The sequence below is a fragment of the Phaseolus vulgaris genome, chromosome 6 (assembly GCF_051622355.1).
Source record: "Phaseolus vulgaris cultivar YP4 chromosome 6, ASM5162235v1, whole genome shotgun sequence".
In the NCBI taxonomy this organism is placed as follows: Eukaryota; Viridiplantae; Streptophyta; class Magnoliopsida; order Fabales; family Fabaceae; genus Phaseolus; species Phaseolus vulgaris.
Genome location: NC_143503.1, coordinates 35,613,157 through 35,637,039, shown reverse-complemented (window position 1 = coordinate 35,637,039; position 23,883 = coordinate 35,613,157). Strand labels below are relative to the sequence as shown.

The following is a 23,883-nucleotide window of genomic DNA, read 5'->3' as shown; positions in this document are numbered from 1 at the left end:
CGCTTTCTGGAGCATTGAATTTGGGACTCCAACTTTTGACACTTGTGTTGCTGAAAAGAAATATTCTTTATTCATCGAGTTTTCACATATTGATGAAAGAATATATTCAGAAGTGCGTAGGTATAAAGCATTATTCAATAAAGTTGAAGATTTTGAAAAAAGTTTAGTATGATATGATGATATCACCAAATAGGTTTTGCCATTTTATGGAACTCCATAATTAATGCTTAGTTGAATAATAAAGTATAATTGTCACAGAATGTAACATAGAAATATAAAATAATTTATCTACTAGTGCCACTATATAATTCTGTTTTATTTTATTGTTGATTTTTCTGAGAGGGGTGTTTTCCAATCGACCAATCCAAACAAAACCACTTTAATTTTATACCCAAAAAACTAAAATTTAAAACAAAAAGCAGCCCTAGCATAATAGTGTGAAATCCGAACATTGATAGGGTTGCTCATTCATTCATTATCATTACTGCTCCTACTTATCTTTCAAGTACCAATTAATATCCAATTTTGTTTTTGCTTCTCTCTCTTTCAACATTATAAAAAAAATTCAATTTTGAGCATTGATAAGAGAAATTGTTGGACACTTGATAGATATGTCTTCATATGTTTCAAGCTTTGGTACAAAAATCCCACGTATGGGGAAGGGGTACGATGATGTCTTCACAGTGACCAAGACCAACCATGCAGTGAAGCAACCTGGTTCAAGCTCCAACTATAAAGTGCCCTGCAACCTCTCAAAGCAGCACATTGGTTTTGTGTCAAAATTCGACCAAATTTGTTCTTTTCCTGTGATGGAGGAGGAGCAGAAAAGGTTGGATGTTTTGCCTGAATTATCAGAGGAATATTCCAAGGAATTGGAGGTGGCTGTTAAAGCAGTGCAGATGGCGTGTTCCCTCTGCCAGAGAGTGCAGGACACTATAATTTCCAGCACTGGGTCTGGGACCAATCATCGCCAGGTGCAGTCCAAGGATGATAATTCTCCGGTTACAGTAGCAGGTGAGTGTTGTTTATTCAACTCAGTACTTTTTGGTCAAGCTTTTGCTTCTTATGCCTCTTTGTTTATGCTCTCAATTCATTGCTGGTGGGGCTAGTTTCTAAGTATGCCTGTTTTCCCAAATCAAGATGTTTCTAAGCAAAATTGGTTTAACTCATTTTGCCACGTGGTTTTGTGCATTGGATGCTATGCTATCTGGCACTAACTTTGAGGTAATTATGGTTTTGTTAGCCATTAGTACTACTTCTAAGGTTTTTATACGAATTAAGAAGCATTTAACAAATGTAAATGTGTGTTTTTGTTTGTAAAATATTAATTAAAGAAAATTGAAAATCATCAATAGTTTTGAATTAAAAAAATAAAAAAGAGAGACTAAAATATTAGTAGTTTTAGAAAGTAGTAGCATACTAGGGAACAGGTAAATGCAAGGATCTAACTTTAGTCAAAATATAGTTTATGTCTGATGAAAAACTAATTTGTGAGGAGACTTCAGATTGCGGCTTTGCCAAGTTATCTGCAAATCCATTCAAATCATGACAAGTGGCTTGTTATTTGGCTCTTCAACGCCAAAAGGGAGGAATGCAAACCTTGTCTCAGTTGTCTGATACGCGAGGTCATAACCAAATCAATACTTATTTTCAAAACTGGTTTTAAGTCAATAGAAAGTCATTGGTGTGGAAAGTGACAATTGAATTTGGAGGCTTCATGGATTTTCAAAGATTCACGTTTCTAATGCAGGGAAATAGTATGGTTGGTGAAAGCAAGGTGCCTTTCAAACTATAAAATATAATATTGCTAACAAAAGGATTGGATAGAACCTCAGTAGACTCTTTATTATAGAAAGTGGTTTCCAATAAGAAGGAGACAAGGGGCATATGTGCAATTCCATATATTGGCTTTATCAGCTGGTTGAGCTTCCATAGGATTTATCTTTTCCAGGAGATATAAACCTAGCTTAATCACCTTTTACTATCACTATTTTCCCCATATTGGATCTAATTTCCAGGTCGAATGCCATATGATTCACTTTTGGTTTATATTCTGCAATATTTAAATGGTGATTTCTGTAACCTCGTCTTGTTTTACTAGCAAACCACTTTTTTACTGAACTGTATTGTACACCAGATACTTATCAATGTACTGTTTTTCCTCAATTTTGGTTGAATCAGTTCAGATTCATGGGATATACGGTTTTTCTTATGTTGCTTACTACTCCCCTTCACTCCTAGAAAAGCACAGGGATATATCTTATCTAAAACATACTCTTTTTCCTTGTGTTAACAAAATAAGAAATTCTATTAGAACAAAATAGTGAATACAAAAAAGGATGAGGATAGGACAGTTTCAAGTTTTTACAGAATACACCTCTACAATCCCTTTAGACATCTACTGAGCCAGCATATACAGGGTGTGCTTCTTGCTCTAATAAACACTTTGTTTGGTTACTTTTTAAAGTGTTTGGAAGCAGCATTCTGCTTTAGAAAGAATGCAAGTTTTCCAGAAGACTGATAATTTGTTCTCAATTGGAAAAATTGAGGCAAGTTTTCAATTTACTGGTTAGATTTTCTCTTTGTTCGTTTCACATTTCCAAATTGGAAATATATTCAATTAATCACGAATTCATTATTTGCATAGTAAAGTTCATCACATCCCATGTTCTCTTTTCTCTGTAAAGATTCAATGTATGTCTAATCATAAGTTACAATGACAAAAAGGAAGATCTACATCAATTCATGTTGTGTCTTTCGTTATATTTCTTTGTAACTTTTGCTTAGTTAATTTGCTGAGCTTTTATATAAGCTTTCAAGTTTGATTGATACATTCATACCAATAATCATGTTTCAATTGTACCCTTCATTTTGCTATTTAAACAGATTGGAGTGTTCAAGCAATTGTCAGCTGGATGCTGTCAGAATGTTTAGGGAGTCAAAATGTCTCAATTGTTGCTGAAGAAGATGTTCAAAGCCTCTCCAAAGCTAATGCATCTGAACTGTTAGAAGCTGTGGTTGAAACTGTGAATCAATGTCTAGCTGAAGCACCTCGATTTGGAGTTGAGAAGCCAAAATGTGGTCTTTCAAATTCAGATGTTCTTGAAATCATTGGTCGCTGTAACTCAACCGGGGGTCCCACCGGAAGATTTTGGGTACTGGATCCTGTTGATGGAACACTGGGGTTTGTACGTGGAGATCAATATGCTGTAGCTCTAGCACTCATAGAGGATGGAGAAGTGAAGCTTGGTGTTCTTGGATGTCCTAACTACCCAATGAGGAAGGAATGGTTAAGTTATCATCACCGCTATCATAGGATTATATCCAAGTTGACTCCATCAACTTCTGAAACTTGGAACAAAGGTTGTGTACTATATGCTAAAAGGGGTAGTGGGAAGGCTTGGATGCAACCTCTGCTCCATGTCAATAAGATGTTTGTGTGGCCAAACCATGCAAAACAAGTTTCTGTCTCTCCCATTGACAATCCTGCACTTGCCACCTTTTGTGAACCAGTTGAGAAGGCCAATTCAAGCCATTCTTTTACTGCAGGACTGGCTCACACTATTGGTCTCAGGTGCATTTATTTTTTCATTCCATCTCCGTATCAGTTACTCTCTTCCTCTCCTATTTAGTCTCTCTTGGTATACCATAATAGATTTACAGAAAGAATGAATTGTTACAAGAGAGTTTGTAATAAAGGGAGACAAGTCCAATTACTCAACTGTTATCTAAGGACTTCTAAACACTAAACCGAATCCCTTTAACTGTGCTTGGTTGAATTTCTTTTAGACATTCAGAGCACTGGACAAAAATCACATTGTGTCAATATCCGCAGGAATCATCACAAAGCTTTGTTTCAATTTAACATTTGGATTCCGTTGTTTGTACTAGTTCTGAGTTGACTATTCGACGAAAACTGTTTCTTATTACTATTATGATCATCCCATTATATAGACATATTAACATGGAACTATTCTATTTTCTTTTGTTATTATTCAAGTATCTTTGTTTAATCAGTTCTAGATGCATATTAAAATTTAAGATTCTTGACTAAGGTCCAATGGTCCTGTTATTGTAGGCTTTTATTAACTTTGATAGAAAGCAGAAATTGTGATGAGTAGTTGCATATTCCTTACCTAAAGAACTAGTTACATTGACAATTATCTCTATGAAAAGGAAAAATTAAAAATATCTTCAGGAAGAAGGCACAGAGATAACATAAATTCATTACCATGGTTCTAGCTTATAAGATATCTGTTTTCTGTTATGTGTGCAGGAAACAACCGTTGAGGGTATACAGCATGGTAAAGTATGCAGCAATAGCTCGTGGAGATGCTGAGGTTTTCATGAAGTTTGCAAGGGCTGGTTACAAGGAGAAAATATGGGATCATGCTGCAGGTGTTATCATCATAGAGGAAGCTGGTGGGATGGTAACAGATGCAGGAGGACTTCCCCTAGACTTCTCAAAAGGGTTATATTTAGAAGGCCTTGATCGTGGCATAGTTGCCTGCTCTGGAGCCACACTTCATGCAAAGATCATTGAAGCAGTTGATGCTAGCTGGGGCTCTTCTAGCCTTTGAAGCTGCTTCTATTAACTTATATACACTGAAAATAATGTTAATAATGATTCATCTTTTCTTTTCCTGTTCTACATTATATCTTAGAAATCCCCCATGCTTCATCATATCACTTATTTTTTATGTATTGCTAACAACATACGAGCTTGTTAGCTCACGATTCCTTTGTTTGGCATTGTAATAATGCGAAATTGTCATAATATTTCATCATACATTCTTCTTGAGAGGGGTTCATGGAATTATATGCTGTGCTAAATCTGCCATTTTTTGTTCTTACCTTGTCACAAACATTTGACATTTATACAAAATCAGACAGAAAATAAATTGAGGAGATGATTTGAAAGGGCACATGAACACATCAAACTGATCTACTCTGTGATTCAATTAATTTTGAATACATATTTGGAACTGCCACAATGGACAACCTTACATTGGAGAAATAAATTTTTATTAAAATGAAATAATTTTGAAATTATATTTTTACCATGTCACAGTTATAAACTCATTATTTCTTCCTCCAATATGCAGATTCACAATATAATATATGATCACTCTTCCTTCTATCAAAGACATTCACAGAATGACAACTTATCCAGAAATAAATACATATTACGGTTAATTTCATTCTATCTTTCGCAGGTACATGTTCTAGTACGAGTTCACATCTCATAAATGGGAACAGTGCTGTGATGTGAATTTGACATAGTCCATGTTTAAATATGGTATAAAAATAACTCTCCAGATATTGATCAAGTTAAAAAAATATCTCACAAGGTCGGTTAAATTCTGAGATGGTCACCTACAAGTTTCATGGGCTTAAGGAAATGAGGACTTTACTCTCTGTGAGTTGTTGTTATGTGTTGGAGTTGTTTCCCTTAATTGAGTCCTAGTTCTATTCTTTTTGTCCCCCATTTATCAGGTCATCTTCTTTCTTTATATAGGATAGTGATCTCACCTCTTCTTTTTGTATATGGTCTTGTTTTGAGCTATATTCCTAAATTAATTACAATATCACATATACATTTAATCTTCATAGTCAGCATTAGAACCACCATCTGATTGGGCTTGACCCATGATCTCAACCCCCTAGCTTCAGGCGTAAGCCAATGAGACTAATAAATTCATAACTCTTAAATTCAGATATCGATATCAAATCTGCTTTCATCCTATTATTGGACTCGGTCCATGACCTTACCGATATGAAGGTGTAGAAGTTATTAATCAAAAAGGTAAAAAAAAAAATGCAAAGGACCTAAACAAAGATGAAAACAAGATATATTTTATAAAATAATTATTCAAATTTTAATACATATAAATATAAAATTTTAAAATGTGGATATCCGTGCAAAACTTATGTGTTTCTCTAGTATTAATTAAGTTGATGACAAAATCAGTTAAAAAATATAAATTTTTTAAATATTAGATAAAATTTATATTTTAATAAAAATAAAAATAAATATTTAAATAAAAGATAAAAAGTTAAAGTTAAAGTTAATTAAACAGAAGTCGAAAAGTTGATGAGTAAAAAAAGAATGTTTAATCCCTTGAGAGTGGAGTTGAATAATTCAAAAGTTTATCCAAACACACCTTCCTGTATTAATGTATTGGTAGTGGTGACAGATAGGCTGCAGAGGAAACGCGTACTCATCACATTCAAATGTCTGTAAGATGAACACGTGCAGTTAATGAGGGTGCAATTCAAACCAGTTTCTTCCCACTTTTTCTCTTCACAAATTGGTTTCACAAGTCAGAAACTTCATTTATTGCTTTGATTTTATTTTGGTACCACAACTTTGACTTCTTTAGAGCTTACCTGAAGAAAGCAGCCTTCTCTTAATCTGTTAAATACAGATTCACAAATGAAGATGATGGTACTAAAACTGAACTCAACTGTGAAAAAACATACAATTTAGTTTAATTCTCACAGCATGTTTAATTTTAGAAATGTCGGTTCATAGTCGGAATCCAATAAAGGAAACGAAGTGAAAGTCTAACTCAATCCCATACAATTGATTCATGAAATGAAGTTTGCACTCACTTATTGATAAGTGTCAATGTGTAGTTTTTATTATTGAGAAAATTGAATACTTTGAAACTTAATTGTTGCTTAATGTAAGAAAATTACCCTAATCTGAGAATTATTGAATCTGATTATATATTTTTTGAACCAAGAAACAAATGAAGAAATTTAATCTCAATTTTTGTGTAAATTGCAGATGAATATGAAGCATTGAAAGAATGTATTCAAGCTGGCATTGAAAGAAAAAAAAAAGTAAAAACTGAATTGGATCACAAGAAGATTTAGCTCAAGCTAGAGGATTTAGCTCAAGCTAAAACTGTCCAGAGTTGATTAAAGGTGCAGTAATGATCTAGCTCAGGCTAGAATCGCTAGCTCAAGCTAAAAATGCAACGAAAGATCTAGCTCAAGCTAAAACAAGCTAGCTTGACCTAAAGTTGATTATATAAATTTTGAAACATAACTCAAAACCAGCGGTGGAAAAAAATTAGGTTTTTATAGAGAGGGACTAGTGAGAGAAAGAGAAGAAACCTCTGTTCTTAGGAGAAGAACTTGCTCAGATCAGCCCTTCTTATGCAATCCAGATCAAGAATGAAGATTGGAGGAGCTGTCATGAGTGGCTAAGTTCTTTCTAACTTGGGATTGAATGTAATTTACCTTGATCAAATGTATTCTTGGTGATATATATATATATATATATATATATATATAATTCTCTTTTCTACTTGTTCTTGGTATTTTCGTTTTATGCTTATTGCTTGATTCTGTCTGATCAATAGAGTCTTGATTTTGATCCTTAAATTTAATTGGAAAGTACCTTTAAGGATCTGAAATAAACGAAAATACTTGATAACTTGTAATGCTAGGAATAGATTCCAGGTTATTGATTGCATTACAATTCTGTTTCTAAAGCTGGATGATTTGTTAAATATCTGAGAAATCAGTGTTTGAGAAATTATCTTATGAATTTCATCTGTGAGGAATCAAGACGAATGACTTTAAATTAAGCATCAAGAATAAGTAGTTTTGAGTATTATATATTGTATTATTCAAAATACAGATGATTGAGATAAACGCAATTCAATCCTAAGTATCTTTCTCTATAATTGATAAGTTAGTTTTGTATTTGGTTGAATCAAACCTTATATCTCTTAGTTACTTGTGAAATCTTTAATTTGGTAATGAACAAGTTCTCAACAATCAAAATTATTGTCTATACTTGATGAGTTTTAAAACAGAACATCTTAATTAGAATTGTTCCCTGTGGGTTCAACATTCGTACTTTAAATAGTACTATATTACAGTTGATTCGGTACACTTGTCGAGAAAAATCAACACTTATATACAATAAAATATTCTTATTCTTATCTCTAATCGACGTAAGATGTGTGATCTCTTACAAAAAATAAGAAGATACATGCCTAGATCAATCAATGCATTCCAGATATTATCAGTTTTATAAGTTATTATTTTCTTATGATTTTGTTTTAAAATACATATAGATGGATTGACGATAGAAGAAATATATAAATTATTTTTTATTCCAACTCCCGAGTAATGTGAGAGTATGTTAAATTTATCGAAAAAGTTTAACTCTAAAGTCATAAAAAAAAATCTTTGATAGGCCCGACCTTGTTGAATATGGCTCACCACAATCTTCAACTTGTTAAGTGGGATATTGCAAGTTTATTTCAACAATCCCACCCAACTTTGCAGCAACTGTTCTTCCATCATGCACCTATGCAGGGATCTGACAACCACTTAATTCTTTAAAGGGAACCATTTTTCTTTCTCGGATAACTTCTTACATTTAGTTACAATGTTAGTTAATAAAAATGTTAAATTAATTACTCTAAAAGTTAAACAAAATTTTCTTACTTCATTTTAATTTTGAAGTGTTGAAAGTTTTACATCAATTAAAGTTTTTATTCTATGTGAATAGATCAAATTTTTGTGAAATATTTGTTAGAGATTTCAGCTCGAATAGAGATTAGGAGATAGTATATAAGTAAAAATAAATTTTATAAGTTAGTTATGCTGAATTAAATTTAAAATCTACTTTTTAAGATAATATTAAAGTCATCTAAAATTTATACTGCCGAAAATTTGTTGATTTTATTATACCATTCGTCGAATTATTTATAAATATATCATTTTACACATAAATTATTAATATGAGAAGAATATATTAGATTTTAATCGTGGTAGGGATGAAAACTAATCATAGTTTGCATGAGATTGAAGAATCAAACTTGTAGAAAGGGAAAAATCCGTTGAAAACCCTTTAAAATATGTGTAGTTATGGCTATGAACGTGCATGCATTGTTATGTGTCTGGCCACTGGGGTCACGCGCAAGCAGAATGAGAAAGAACTGTCATGTGTTTTTCATTTAATCTTCTGGATTACATTTTTCTTCAAAAGCAGTTTCTAGAACATGCAACCAAATTTCAGAACATCCAAAAAAATCTGTATAAAAAACTTATTAATTTAATTTTAATATAATTGATTATAATGTTTTAAATCATTTTTAAAATTAGTTCGAAAAGGCTTAAGGTTTTCACAATAGTAATAAAGTGAATATTAATATGCATAAACTCAATAACCTATACTAATTATGTAAAAACAAATGTAATGTTGTAAGTACATCATTAAAACAAATTTTATTTTAAACATTTTCAAGTCTTCAAGAGGTTAGATGAACAAATAAAGGCTTATTAATTAATATCTAATTTTAAAAAATATACATAAAGTAGTTAATGCATGTTTTTGGATACGAGTCAAAAAAATTATAATAAAAAAAATGACTTCCAATTGGATTTTGATATTCTAAATTTTTGAGCAGTTTACTCACTTTTAATACACATTTCTTGACCTCTCATGCACTCATTCAAACATTAACTTATTTTATTTCAGACTCTAGTATTAAGTTGGCCAAAATAATTTCAGTTGCAAAAACATGTTTTTTAAAAAAAATTAATACAATGAGATTCTTTGAAATAGGATAATCTATGTTTAAAGCTGGAAAAAAAAATAACTATTTTAAAAAGGACTAAAGAGTAAATGTTTGTGTGTTGAATATTGCATCTTTGGAAGAGGAAAGGCATAATATGAAAGTTTGAAGTTGTTAAGCAAAAAATGTATGTGTCACGAAATAGGATGCAAAAGCCTTAAGTAATTAAGACACTTACTTATCAATATGAATGAATGATTAAGATGGATTTCAATGTATCTATGTATGTGTCATAAGCACATTAATTAAAGGGGTTGTTCATATGTAATTGAGGATTTTTCTAGTACTTAACTTTAATTCAAATATTTGTGAACATGTACTTTCTTTTCTAACCTGTCAGACAAATTAATTAATTTTCGATAATAAAAAACTATATATATATATAAATATATTTTAATGTGAGCCCTTGAAATGTTATTAAAAATAAATTTGTAAACGAATAAATAAGGAAGACTATATAAATACAATATGAAAGTTGTTTTTTTGTTTTTATTACAAGTTTTATTTCTCTGAAATTATATTATCGAAAGAAATACTTTTAGAATTTTGAAGTTTGAAGTTATCTATTTCATAAATTAGAGAAAATGTGAGGATCTAAAAAAATCAAACAAACTCTTGATTAAGGGAAGTGTTTTGACTCCTTCATATATATTTAATTCTTTTTTCTTTTTCTGTTTGAAATTTTGATTAAGAATTTTTTTATTAGGTTTACCATAAACTTAATATCATGATTGAAAAAAATTCACATTTGTTTTGGAATGAGTGAGGATGTAATATTTGGTATCACTTACCTTAGTGTCACTCAATCTCTTCTCTTTATAAATGTTTTTATATGTAATGTTGAATTTTATAAAATTAAGTATTGATTAAAGAAATTGTGAAAAGTTAATATAATTTAATTAAAAAACTAATTATAACAAATATTTATTTGATTTAATGTGAAATATTAGGGATGTGATCAATAAGAGAGAAAAAAAATCATGATCTCATACATGAGGATTCCATGTTTAGAATTGATTTTTTAAATAAAAATAATAATTTGATCTTAAACTACTATATTTTGACCTCAATCATTTTGACATATTATTTCTTTTGTATCTCCAAACTCAATTTCATAAAACACATAAAAAAGTTAAAGGAATAAAGTATATTTAAATTATTTTTTATCTTAATTTTTAAAACACTCCCATTTATTTAATACCTAATTTTATGATCACTTAAATTCAATAAAAAAACTTGTGTAATTAGTAACCATCCAATTTATATTGGAATCTCATTGTCCTTGAAGACTTTATTGACAAATAATATGTAAGTATTTTTATAAATACTTTTTTAATCTTGAAATATATTTGGATCTGTTTGAATTCAGTTCATCTAAGATTTTAACTTGGTAAAAAAAAATTTGAGACTAGACTAAGAAAATAACAAAATCACAAATAAAAAAATAATATCATGTTTGTTTGAGAATAGACAAGGAAGATACAATTTTTTTTATGATAAACTCACATGTGCTTTGAAAAAATGGAAATAAAAAATCGATTTGAACTGATTAAAAATGATTTTTTATCAGTTTTATGAGTAAAAACAGATTAGATAAATTTATGATTTATGAATATTCTTATTTTCATTAGAGAGTAACACCAAAACGTATTATTAAAGAAGCACTCTAATAGAACGGGAAGAAGCCTATGGTTGTAGTTGCATTCATATCATCCCAAAGCAATAACCTTCAAACGAACCACTTGGCAGATGTCAAAATTGTGAGAGTATTTGTTCAGCCTTAAACAAAGAAAGCTTAAACCCAAAATCCAGTTTTGCAATATATAGCATATGAACTCAACCATTACTTTTGTGGTGAGTTAACGTACTTAACTTCCCTTCTCCACTCTTTCATTGTCTGCAATTCAAAATCAGCAATGATATGTTTCTGTCTATACTTTTTCTAATTAAAGTTAATAGAGCTGGACAAGTTGAGCATGTCTAGGATGTATATTAGTAAAATTGCATTAAAAGCATTTCAAAAGATGCTAGATAATCTAACTAGCATTAGAATTTCATAAGAGCATTCAAGTGGAAATGCCACAAAGAGAAACCGCATCTCCAACACAACACGTCTGGATATTCCTCAATGTGCCGACTATTCATGGAACGTGAGAAACAGATGAATAATCATCTGGTTCGGAAAGAAATCGAAGAATTTTTTGAGAATCCTGCAAGAGCCACTCGTTCTTTTTTCTCTCTACTACGTGTGATTATATATTATGAGTGGTTCGATAACGATTCGATAACGAGTGACTTAATAAGTCTAACAAACAATAATTATGATATACTTAATAATTCTTATTATAAAAGAATTTACTGATATAGATTTATATAGAAAATAGAGATTTTTTAAAAGAATTTGTAAACTGATACATTTAAAATAAAATTTTGAAAGATTGTAAATTCAGATTTGAATAGGAATAATATTTTTGTATAATAAATGGAGGCAACCTACTGTTGAAGATCATTAATCACCCCATCTGTCTTCCACACTCCCAATTAATGCTTTTTCCTTCCACTCACACATTTATATATATATTCCTCTTCCCATTTCTACTCTCTCATCATCACACCCATATCCCACAAACTCCACTTCAAAAAAAATCTCATTCGTTTCAACTCCACAAACAAAAAACATGAACACCTTTCTCTTCTTCTTCACCCTACTTCTCATAGCTTCACCCTCCATCGCAACCCGACCCGCATCCAACCCCGATCGAATCAACCACTCCAAAGACAACAACAACAACAAAGGTGGTGCTGCTGCAGGTGGTCCAGGTGGGTTCTTTGGGCCCGGTGGAGGCTTCAGCATACCCGGATTCGGAAGCGGGTTTGGGAATGGCATCGTAGGAGGAGGATACGGATCCGGGTATGGAGGTCCGAGTGGAGGCTCCTCTAAAGGTGGCATCATAAGACCAACCGTTGTTTGCAAAGACAGAGGCCCTTGTTTCCAGAAGAAGGTCACGTGTCCCGCCAAGTGCTTCTCCTCCTTCAGCCGCTCCGGCAAGGGCTACGGTGGCGGCGGCGGCGGCGGTGGCTGTACCATTGACTGCAAAAAGAAGTGCATGGCTTATTGCTAAGCCACTTAATGAAGTCCCATATTGTGTAGGTAACACTTATTATATCGCTTCTACTACTATATAATCATAATATATATGTGCCATTACGCTTAGAGTTTAATGGTGGCGCAGAACCGGTGGACCACACTTTTTCACTGCTCATTCAATCACAAATCATTTTCAACATAAACTTTACTCTAATTTTAATACAAATGAAGAACTTTATATAGATTTGTGATTGGACGATAATGTGGAATTGTTTTACACCGTTAGTTACCTGAATGGTGATGATGTTGATCATCCTTTTAGATAATATAAATAAATGAAAAGTAGTTATATCTCTATGTAGGTGGTTGTTGTTGTTGGTTTTGATTATGAGACTATGAGATGATTTATAGTCACTCTGTAATTTTTGCTTACTATATATTATATGAAGATAGTTAATTATTAATTAAGCTGCTGTTGTTCTTCCATTTTAAGTTCTGATGTGAATTTGCTTCTGAACTCAATTTTGCAATTTTCATGTCACTGCATTAAATTAAAGGTCACACTCAATTAATTGCAGATTCCTATTATTGGATGTTATGAGAGACAAAGATTAGGTGATAGATGTGATATGAGCCTTCAGTTCCACAACCCAGATCTCATCAAAAATATGTACAACCCTCAAGTTTATAAAATGCTTAATATTTATGATTAAGATAATTTCATAGAGAAGTTAACAAAATCTGAATTTGCTATAAAAGTACTTAACAAAATTAGTTAAAAAAGTAAGGACACCACTCAAGTTTAAAATTTAATTTTGCTAATCTATATTTCACTAAATACATAACATTATCAAGAGACAATTTTAAATATGGTTGTAGTATATATAATACTTTATGTAAAGTGTTGATGAAATTTGAAATGCCAAATTAGACTCTGGAATATTATTGAATGTTAGACCATTTTTATTATGAACTATTTTTGTGCATAAATTAATATTAAATCCAAAATATTATTTTTTGCAACCAGACATGTGGATCGTTTTAATGATACCAATGTATTATTCTTATTATTATTATTATCTCACGAGTTCATAGTTATTATTGGAAAAGTGGTTGGAACACATACCAGTCTTTAGGGTTTCCATTTTAATAAATTTTAATTCAAGCTAACATGGCTACACATATTTGTGCTAGTTATGATATAATCTCCAAGATCTTTCAGGTGGAATTCACTTTAGAAATGAATCTCCTTTCAACCTTTTCTTTCTCTTTTCACACTGCACTACTTTTTTTTCTTATTTACTTGTTAATTAATCGTTCTTTTTTTCCCTTTTTATATGCATTTTTATCTGAATATATATATATATATATATATATATATTTCTGAATGTGTTTTTGGATCAGATAAATATGCTGAATTTAAACATGAGTGATTCTCAAGATATGTTGAACGGTCGTATTTTGTTGTCTCTGAGACAAGGATTTCTTTTTTTTAACATACACACAAGCCTTTAATTCCATTTTGAAGTGGTTGTGTTTCATTTATAATACTAATAAATTATAAATTCGATTTGTCTCCCCTTCTGGATACAAACATCATGCTGTGTCATCTTTCTTATTGAATTAATCTAGATTGAAAACTACCAATTCTTAATGATTTTAATTTGTATATTAAACAATCTCAATCCATCATTTTAAAATTAAACTAACTCAATCTCATAAATTCAAAAAAAAAAAAACCAATCTCATAAATTCAAAAAAAAAAACACCGTTAAAATTGAGATATCACATTAAAAATTCAATATAAAATAACTTAATCTCTAGTTGATCTGTGATTTTCAACAAAATTAAAGCAAGATATTTGCTGGTTTTTAGAATTGCTTCAGCATCAGCCGCTACTTTTCAAGCTTTTGAAACCAATATCCTCTTCAAATTATACATATACCCTTTAAATTCATGCAATTTTTTAATGAAAACTGGGTTGCCTGTCTCAGGTAATTGCATTACAATGATTGTTTATCGTTAAGAGAATTGTGTTAATCCAAACAAAAAAAAAAGGGAAAAGACCAGATGTTGATAAAGAGAAATAAGTATCTTGTGTCATTCACTTATCTTTCCTTTCATCTAACTTTTGTATCTAAAGTCAACATTTGCAAGAAAAATGAGTGACAGACAACCCAGCTAGGTCTAAGAATAAGACTGAACCAAAACTAAATACAGCATCAACTCAATAAATTTTACCACTTTTTCTGCCAACCATTGTATGTCTATGCTTTTTGCTTATAATATACATCAGCAATACATTAATTAACAAGCCACATGAACCGGTAGCATGTTTTAGACAAGACAAACAAAAACTCAGAAAAAGACTTTTATCCGCAATATCTGTGGCTAATAATTTACAACAGAAATTCAAACTCCAAAACTACCTCCATATGGAAATTTATCATATTGCAGCCCTCATTGCTCCTCTTGCAGCCTCCTGCTTCATCTCAGCAGCCTTACCACTGCCACGGAAGTACATGTATACTTGCTGTATGAAACAAAACAAAAAAATGAATATGTTCAGTCCAAGAGCAAAGTGAACCCACTTACAAAAAAAAACTGAGAAGTACATTCGAACCTGAATAACCCAGATGCTGATCAATGTTTCAATGCAGAACAATCCAAATCCAACAAAGTAGAAAATCTACAGGTAAATTGAAAGAAAAAAGCAATGCAATTTACCAATCGTTTAGAAGCAGGGAAATTTTCATTGGTCAAGGTTTTGCGGAAAGTGTAACATAGCTGTGCGAAAGGACAATTAACAGCATCCAGGAATACTAAAACTTCATTACAGGCATACTTACTCCAATCAATGTATGGTTACCCACCACATCTATGGCTGCCAGAATGCCTCTGTATCAAAATGAGTACACAGCACCAAGAATTAGGGGAAAAAAATGACAATAACACCAGCTTCTAGATAGTATTTATCAAATCCCAAAATTTATTATCCTCAAGAACAAGGCTATCAGTTTGACTTTCTTTGTCATTCTAGGACAACTTATATATCAGCTCTAATAATTTATATGAGGTATAGTAATTATGTACATGTCCTTGATTCAAGCATGTCAAATTCTATAACTCTTTTTATATACTTCTTTCACTTTTATTTTAGAAAAAAGAAAATAACAACAAAATCCTTTTCCAACAAAGTGAGGTTGGCTATATGGATCAAACAAGGCCATTTAAAATTCTGAATCTTCTTATTACAGAGGAAAGGTCATGTCATCATATCATATATAAACAATAAGGAATAAGAAGTGAAGTTTATATATACAAAGCTAACTTACGTAAAAGATTTTCCTTTGAAAACTATGGGAGGGGCAACTGCAGCTAAGATACAGAATCCTAGGTGAAGCTGTAGGCACACAGAAATGATAATAAGTAAATTATGTTTAAAATGTGAAGCAAGGCTTAAGTGCATAACAGCAAAACAGTCAATTTACCAGGTAAAACAAGAAAAACCATCCATAGTTCAAAGCACTATCGGTCCTGCAAAAAAAAAAAATTCCAAATCAAGAGTAACCAAATTAGAATGATCAAAATATGCAAGCATATTTTCTTAGAATGAGCAGGATCGAACCAGGAGGAGGGGGCATACCCAACGGAGTGAACTATTAGGCCATGGGCTGAGTGGTATAATATGCATACTTACAGGCTATTAGTTTATTGATCTCATGTCGGTTTCATGTAGTATTATTTCTAGGTACATGACATCTTATCAGGGTCTCTTGATGGTTGATATGAAAAAATGCAATAGTATCATATTGACGACCAAAAGATAAGACCAAAAAAATGAATGGAAGACTAAAGACATTACAAGCAGATAATGAACATCTATTTTTCAAAGTCAATGAAACATATAAAGAAAGAAAACAAAATAACTATGGAGAGGAAGACAAGACACCATCCCCAAATGAAAAGAGAATAACGTGATAGCAGAAATATATTCAAATAATAAGGCTAAAGCTCCCCGGTTTCATTGGATCCCCATTTGTGGAACCCCCCCTTCAAATATGTTATACAGAAAAACATATAGTTTAAGTGAGTATCCTGATCAAGTGACCATTATTAAATCACAGAAGTAGCACAAGTCTACATAGGAACTTAATCTCCTTTCTTGAGGTACAGTGACAGTTAAACTTTGAGCACCCTCAAGCTACCAAAAACCCGACCATTATTAGACCAATCCTAGATGTTTTATAATTCTAAGATCTCTGAATCTCACTGAAAACAAATCTCTTCATTTGCCTGGATATCTCATCATTTTTTGACAAAATTATCAAAAACTATGACTCAGTGAATAACACTTCTGCACAATAATTTAACAGAAGAATGTGGTTGACCTTGAAAGAATTCTACAACAATAAAAAAACCTTCCTTTGGTTTAGATAAAAGTTAAAAAACAATTAGTTATTTAATTAATCAAAAACTAAAAATAGTTACCATCAACTTAACTATCAACATCACTAAGTAGTAATTTTGTCGAGCCTCAAGGTTGCTCTTTAAAAACACCATAATGCCCTAGTTTCTCAATAATTTATTGTTGTCTTACACAAGTGACGCAATATAAATAGGAATGTTTGCTATTGTATATTAGTTGGAAAAAATTAAACAGTCAAATGCCTATAAGTATGTGAAATAATTACCTAAAAGCACGGTATAATGGGCGATACCACAAGACATATGCTCCAGGAATTCCAGCTATGAAGTAGATAATAGCAAGAAACCATATTTTCACACCTACAAAGAAGGAAAAGTTCCATATGCATTGAGTTTCTTGACATCAGATTTGGATTTTGAGCCATTCAATAACCCAGAAAAATCCTTGCTTCATGTCTAAACTGACCTTGTCCCTTGATCCAAGCTGAAGTGACAGCTATAATATTCCATGTGAGGCACAAAGCCAATCCTGCATGATATCAATTTCATACATTATAGATAAATTAGATATTATTACCATAATCAAATTAAAAAGTCATCTTCACCAAGCCAAGAAGAAGTCAACAGAGAATGCAATAAGCATGTCATTGACTAAATAGAACAGGTTACTTCCAACCAGCTAGGTCAATAGTTTAAATCATTTAAATAAAACCAGTTCAGCAATATCTAACTGTCTACTCTCATACATTTCACTGCCTGTCAATTCTTCAGTTTTCTCACAGGCCTTCCACTTGTATATTTTATAAGGATAATGCAAAAAAAGTAGTAATAAAAACGTATTGAAATTCAGATAATCTAAACAATGATTATGTATTGAATTTGAGGAATGGATGAGACAGATGCCTTTTTCTGGTACAGTCAGTATATCAAGAGCAAAGAACAACTCTAACTATGTCAGCTGGCCAACTAATTCAGACAGTGATATCTATAACAGAAAAACAGCTAAATTTATGAAAAATAGTATTCTCTCAAAAAATATTTTCCTTGTCTAATTACTAGGACACGATGTAAAATTTTAGTAAATAACGTCAATTAAAACAATACTGCAATATGCAAATATCAAACTTTATAGCATCACACCTTTGGAAAACTTTTTTTATAAAAAAATAAAAAATAATTATATAAATCCGACCATTAGGTTTAAAGAACTCGTAAAGTAACTCAAGTCTACAAAATTTCATACAACTTAAAATTTAATTGATACTTGATTGCACCCTCTTAGTTTTGAAAATAAACCGTATCAACCCAACCATTGTTTAGAAATTAAACACACTAAAAGAACAACAAAAAACCATAGAAAACATACAAAGGAGAGCCTTCATACATAATCAACTCAAGAAAGAAATATTCAATGTGCATGAGCTACCCTCAATAATTGTTGGCTTAAAAACAATGCAATGATGCAAACCATATTGCAATGGAAGAAAAGATGGGATAACTTGCCTAACAACGAAGTAAAAGCAACATATTGCAGTCTCTGAAGATGAACTGGAATTTCATTAGCGATATCATGATGGATAATTGGGAAAAATGGCGGCCAATTCTTCTCCTCAAGAACAATTCCAGCTGTAAAATAATGTAATTATGTACTTGAAGAGTAAAAGCAGAACCAAAGATATTTATAGCCCTAGCTTAAGCACGGGTTAAATTTTTTATGAGAAATGAGTTCACACATGTAGAATGGATGGAGAGCTACACGCAATATAAAATCTATAGAATTCTCAAGTAGTAGTGCTCTTCCACCATTCAGTTGAATGCCAAAAGCAGCAAAGGAAACAAGCAAACTTATTACAAACATTATTAGATCTCAGAGTAAGGAAAGGATGTGGAAAGTGAACAACAACAAAGGCTTTATTCTACTACGTGAGGTGGAAAGTGAACACTAGAAGGGATAAAAGCAGCTAGATGCTCAATCAATAGTCATTCAGTTAGATAATTGGGTGGTTGAATAAGAGATATTAATTATAAAGTAGGTAGGAAGACAATATTGTGAGATAACAGAGTCATAGAACTCAGTTGCAAAGGGGCAACTCTATACTGTCCATTCTTCTCTACTCTTACAACCTATCGAGATTCTTGGAATAACAAAAGCCCTAACAATCTTCAAGTACAAATATAATTGTTATGAATTTACCTCGTGCAGCAGCTTCTTCTTTCCGTCTGACTTCCTATATTTTTGTAAATGAATAGATATTAAAACACAGGAAAACTTCCAGGCATGTGTATATTATACGGAATCAGTAGAGAATGCTTCACATATACAAAGATATTTGAAAACAAAAACCAGCATAGACATTCTAAAATAGAACAGAAAACAGCATAATTTGTAGAAGATAACATTTAAGAAGATGCATATATCAGGGATCAGCACATCATTTAATCACAGCAATTTAAGATAACCTCCCAATGTCCATACTTAAAAAAATAAGAAAGTGACAATAAATGATCAATTATTCATCAAAAGAAGTTTAGAATTACAGTTCAGAATGATGATGATGATTTGAAACAATTAATCAAATGGGTGGCTAAGTCAATATATGGTTTTCACATTTACCACTTGCCTAGTTAATTGTTTTTAGTCTAGAAATATTATTTTCCAGTCATTTATAAATAGTAACTCGGTCATAAATTATATATATTCCACCGTCAAGACTAGTTTTTCAGGATAGATAATTCTGGTTCAAGGGTATCAAGATTATATCACAGAAAAAAGAGGGGTAAGAGCAGAAAAGAGAAAAAAAAAATAAAAGAACATGATTGCTACAGGTCCCAACCTCTGGTATGTTCTGTATCAACTATGGAAGATCCAACAATGAAGTGTGCAAATAGAGGTCATGAAAACGTATTGCATACCTGTTCCCTTCTTCTCAATTCAGCTTCCTTGGCTTGGAGTTCCTTCTCCTTCTTTTTCAAATCCTAATGTTAAAACAGATCATATTTGGAAACCCCACAATCAATTTTTATACAATACACGCAATGCATTTATATATGAAATGAAAAAAGGATAAAAAAAATGAAAGAGAGAGAATTGGGATTTCAACAGACTCAATTTTTATTACATACCGTTGATGGATCAAGAGGTATATCAACTGTCCCAAAACCATAGTTGTAATCAGCAGGTTCAGGATTAAGAGGTGATAGCCTTGAATTTGTGGTAGGTGCAACACTTCCAGGATTCTGAAAATTTTAGAACATCAGGGTGCTCAAGGTGTTGGCAAGCATTTGTGAACAATTAATAGTTTAACGCAGGGGAAACTTATGGGTAAATGATTTCCTTTGGAACACAATATAACCTATTTTCATTCTCTTACTACCTGTTTCAGTTGTATGAAAGTTAAACCGAGACAATACAGAGAAGGGGGGAACAAAAAATAAAATTCATTGGACAAGATTGTTCACTAATACACTTATTATGGCTTTAAAATCATTAATAAAATTATGCACACAATGTAATATGATTTACTAGTGCCTAATCAACAAACTTACTGTAGTGTAAAATGCACCCCCACTATAACTTGATTGGCTTGATTTTTTTCCTCTTACAGCTGGTTCCTGTAAGTGTATACCATATTTGAAGGATCAGGCAAGAGCAACTATTGCAAATAAATACACACAATTTTACCCCCACAGAAAAATTCAATCTTAAAAGAAGCAAGTGAATATAAACTATTCTAACTGGGGATAGCATATCGCAGGGCTCAAACAACCAAACTATGAAATCCTCAAGTACAATAACTATTTTTCAAATTGTATATAAGTCATAAATTAATACACTTACTATAAATATCGTATTCAAACAGACATATATGTTCACAAAAACATATATCCACCTGTAGGAATAGTATATATTGGGTTGAAAGGCCAACTCTCTTTAAAACTAAGTTTTTTTTAATGTTCATGGAAAATGGACAAGCCCCTTTTATTTTATGCTAAAATATAATTTAATCACAAAGGTTAGAGACAACAAGGATTGAATTTACACTTGGTTAGAAAGGATCTCATACCATGTCAAGAACCATATCTCCTAAAATCTGTAAGTGGTCCATTAATGATCTTGTCTCCAATATATTCTAACTTAAAACAAGTATATGATGTGGTGCAGGGATGTACTAAGTAGCATGATGTAGGTTAGTACCAGACTTAGTCTTGATAATAAAACCAACATTGATTCAGTGTTATTTCTTCAGTATAGAGTTGTCCTAGCTTCTTGGTAATCAAGTCAATTACTTAATTGTACAAACATTAGGCTACATGAGTTAGTTTACTTTGAAAAAATCATTTCTGTTTTCGTAATGTAATACAAAAATATTATTTTTCATTTAATTTTTGTTTACAAACAAAACAGTCAAAATGTTTTACCTGTAGAAACCTCTTAAATTTTGGATACAAGCAACAAACTAAAATCAAGACATTCTGAAATGGAAGTGAAAACAGAAAGGAGGACAAAACACATTTCTCAAACCAAACAGACCCTTAATTTTCATCTTTCTTAATAAAATTTAAACTATTGTCGACTAGGATGTTACATTTATGTAAAACTTACAGCCATAGCCTTCTCTTAGAATTTATATATGATGTATGACTGAATGTTTGACTGGCTGATCAATGTGGGAAATTGAAGCACAAAAACAATACAATTGATATCTTTTCTTGACATTATTCCATGCTGTATTTGCTTCATGATTATTATTCAGACTCTTATTATTTGGTTTATATCTAGCAGGACATGTAATGTGTTCTAATTTATTACTTGATACATTATTTATTATATAATATTAAAAAATGTATTTATAGTTCAACCACCGTCAAACACAAAAGGTAAATCACTGGTTGAATAAACATTCCAGTTTTAGAAAATGGTAATTAGGCTTGGGCCGTTATCCTCTTTTGTGTTAATGATTATATATTATTTGCAGCTTCTTCCATTAATTTGTTCCAGCAGCTATAACTAGGCTGCAAGAAAAGGTTTCCATGACAGAGTAGTTGTGTATTCTATCAGCTGCCCAATGTATTCTATACAGAGAGTATATAAAAGCACGAAAACAAAGTATTAACCTGGATATTGACGAAAATATTGACATGCAATTCTATTGTTTCTTTATTGCAAGTTTGGAAAGAGGTGTTTTTTGAACTCAATTCAAAAGGAACCTTATTAAAGGCAAAAAGATAGCAGAAAACAAAAGATCCTTCATACATGGAGAACAAAGTCATAGACAACCCAAAATCCGGTTTCTTCTTCGGTGATAAAGTTCAAATATAGTAAGAAACAAGTCCACCGACAAAAATCACAACAATTCCCAATTCAAAATAAAAAACAGTAATTATCCATTATTCAAGGCTCAGACACCACTGAACAAGATCAAACTGAGAAAAAAAACGCACACCCAGTTCACAAAAACTCAACTTTCTGAAAGTAACACTCACGAGGAAGAGAGAAAAGGACTTACAGAGAAGGGATTGACTTCTTCTTCATCAAAGGGATTACTATCATAGCGATGAGCCATGAGAGGAAGTTAACAAAGATCTGGAACTATACAGAGATCAAGGTACCAAAGTGACAAAAAAAAAAAGGTTTTTGGAAGGTTGAGATAAAAAATATTGAAACTTGTTATGCAAGGGAGGGAAATGGCTGAAAAAAGAACAAAAAGGCAATAAGAGGTGTAGTTTAGACAGGAGAATGGTCTTTGGTCAGCTTCAAAGAGAGAGAGACTTTGTTTTCAAAGTTCTTATCATAAAAATATTTGGAAATAAATATATTTCAAAGAATTGAAGGACGGTTAATTAGCTGTTGATTATCGTTTAGTTCATATTTAGTTTGTATTTTTGTGCTTAGACGTTTGACTTTGGACTTTCGAATTTAGGAGTAATTTTTGTGTGTGTGTGAGCTTGATGTTAGTAGATATAATTATTTAATCGTTTTAAAGTTAAACTAATAATGATCACGCTCTAATGGTTAAGTAAATAAATATTTAATGATTTATTTTAAATTAATTGATGAAAAAAAAAATGTGTTATTATGATATTTGAGTGTAATTTGATTTGATCAAAATTGTCTTCATCACTTTCAGTTGTTTTTATATTAAAATAATTTTGTTTTATATTAATTAAAGTTGTATATCATTTACACCATATAAGATTATTTTATTATTTATGACAGTATTAATACATATAATTTCATATAAAAATATTATTTATGAATGTAAAAACTATTATTTACATAATTATTTAAAAAAATAAGACCAATGGTAATTTTATAAAATTATGATAAAAATATATAAATTATTATGAAGAGTGTGATTAGGGATAAAATAAAAGTTAGCTTCTTAGAATTTTATGCAATTATATTTTAATATTTGTTTGATAGGGAAAGGGAATGGAGTTATAAATTTATAGTGTAAAATAAAAAAAAAAGGAAATTAATAATGAAAATTAAAAGTAAATAATAGTTGAAGAGTATGAGGTAGATGTGCCAAATCCTCAGATAATGTCACAGTTCAACTACTACTTTTTCTTTCTTATCATTATTCTATATTTTTTAGGTTCTACAGCTCAAATTCTTATAAGTTAATTTCTGAAAAATGTTTTTAAAGGGTATGAATGCATAAGTGAATGTGAATTTTTTTAATTTATGTTTTCATTTTCTTTATTTGTGCAATTAAGTCTTATAGTAATATAGTTGACTAAATTTTAGTTGGTTAAATA

At 31.2% G+C, this 23,883-nt stretch overlaps 3 protein-coding genes across 3 annotated transcripts; 2 read left to right on the top strand and 1 right to left on the bottom strand.

Moving 5' to 3' along the window:
- Positions 1-420: 420 nt before the first annotated feature.
- LOC137832638 (3',5'-bisphosphate nucleotidase AHL) lies at positions 421-4,799 on the top strand. The gene is made up of 3 exons (XM_068640918.2): positions 421-1,014; positions 2,887-3,574; positions 4,277-4,799. The coding sequence occupies exons 1-3, from the start codon at positions 612-614 to the stop codon at positions 4,578-4,580; spliced, it is 1,395 nt and encodes a 464-aa protein (XP_068497019.1). The 5' UTR covers positions 421-611; the 3' UTR covers positions 4,581-4,799.
- A 7,350-nt stretch (positions 4,800-12,149) lies between these two features.
- LOC137832637 (glycine-rich protein) lies at positions 12,150-13,161 on the top strand. The gene has a single exon (XM_068640917.2). The coding sequence runs from the start codon at positions 12,284-12,286 to the stop codon at positions 12,725-12,727; it is 444 nt and encodes a 147-aa protein (XP_068497018.1). The 5' UTR covers positions 12,150-12,283; the 3' UTR covers positions 12,728-13,161.
- A 1,747-nt stretch (positions 13,162-14,908) lies between these two features.
- Positions 14,909-22,934, bottom strand: LOC137832636 (secretory carrier-associated membrane protein). The gene is made up of 13 exons (XM_068640916.2): positions 22,629-22,934; positions 20,668-20,733; positions 20,245-20,358; positions 20,035-20,097; positions 19,316-19,349; positions 18,625-18,747; positions 17,588-17,650; positions 17,388-17,481; positions 16,185-16,230; positions 16,029-16,096; positions 15,543-15,591; positions 15,317-15,382; positions 14,909-15,226 (listed from the first exon to the last, which is right to left on the bottom strand). The coding sequence occupies exons 1-13, from the start codon at positions 22,683-22,685 to the stop codon at positions 15,140-15,142; spliced, it is 930 nt and encodes a 309-aa protein (XP_068497017.1). The 5' UTR covers positions 22,686-22,934; the 3' UTR covers positions 14,909-15,139.
- Positions 22,935-23,883: the final 949 nt, after the last annotated feature.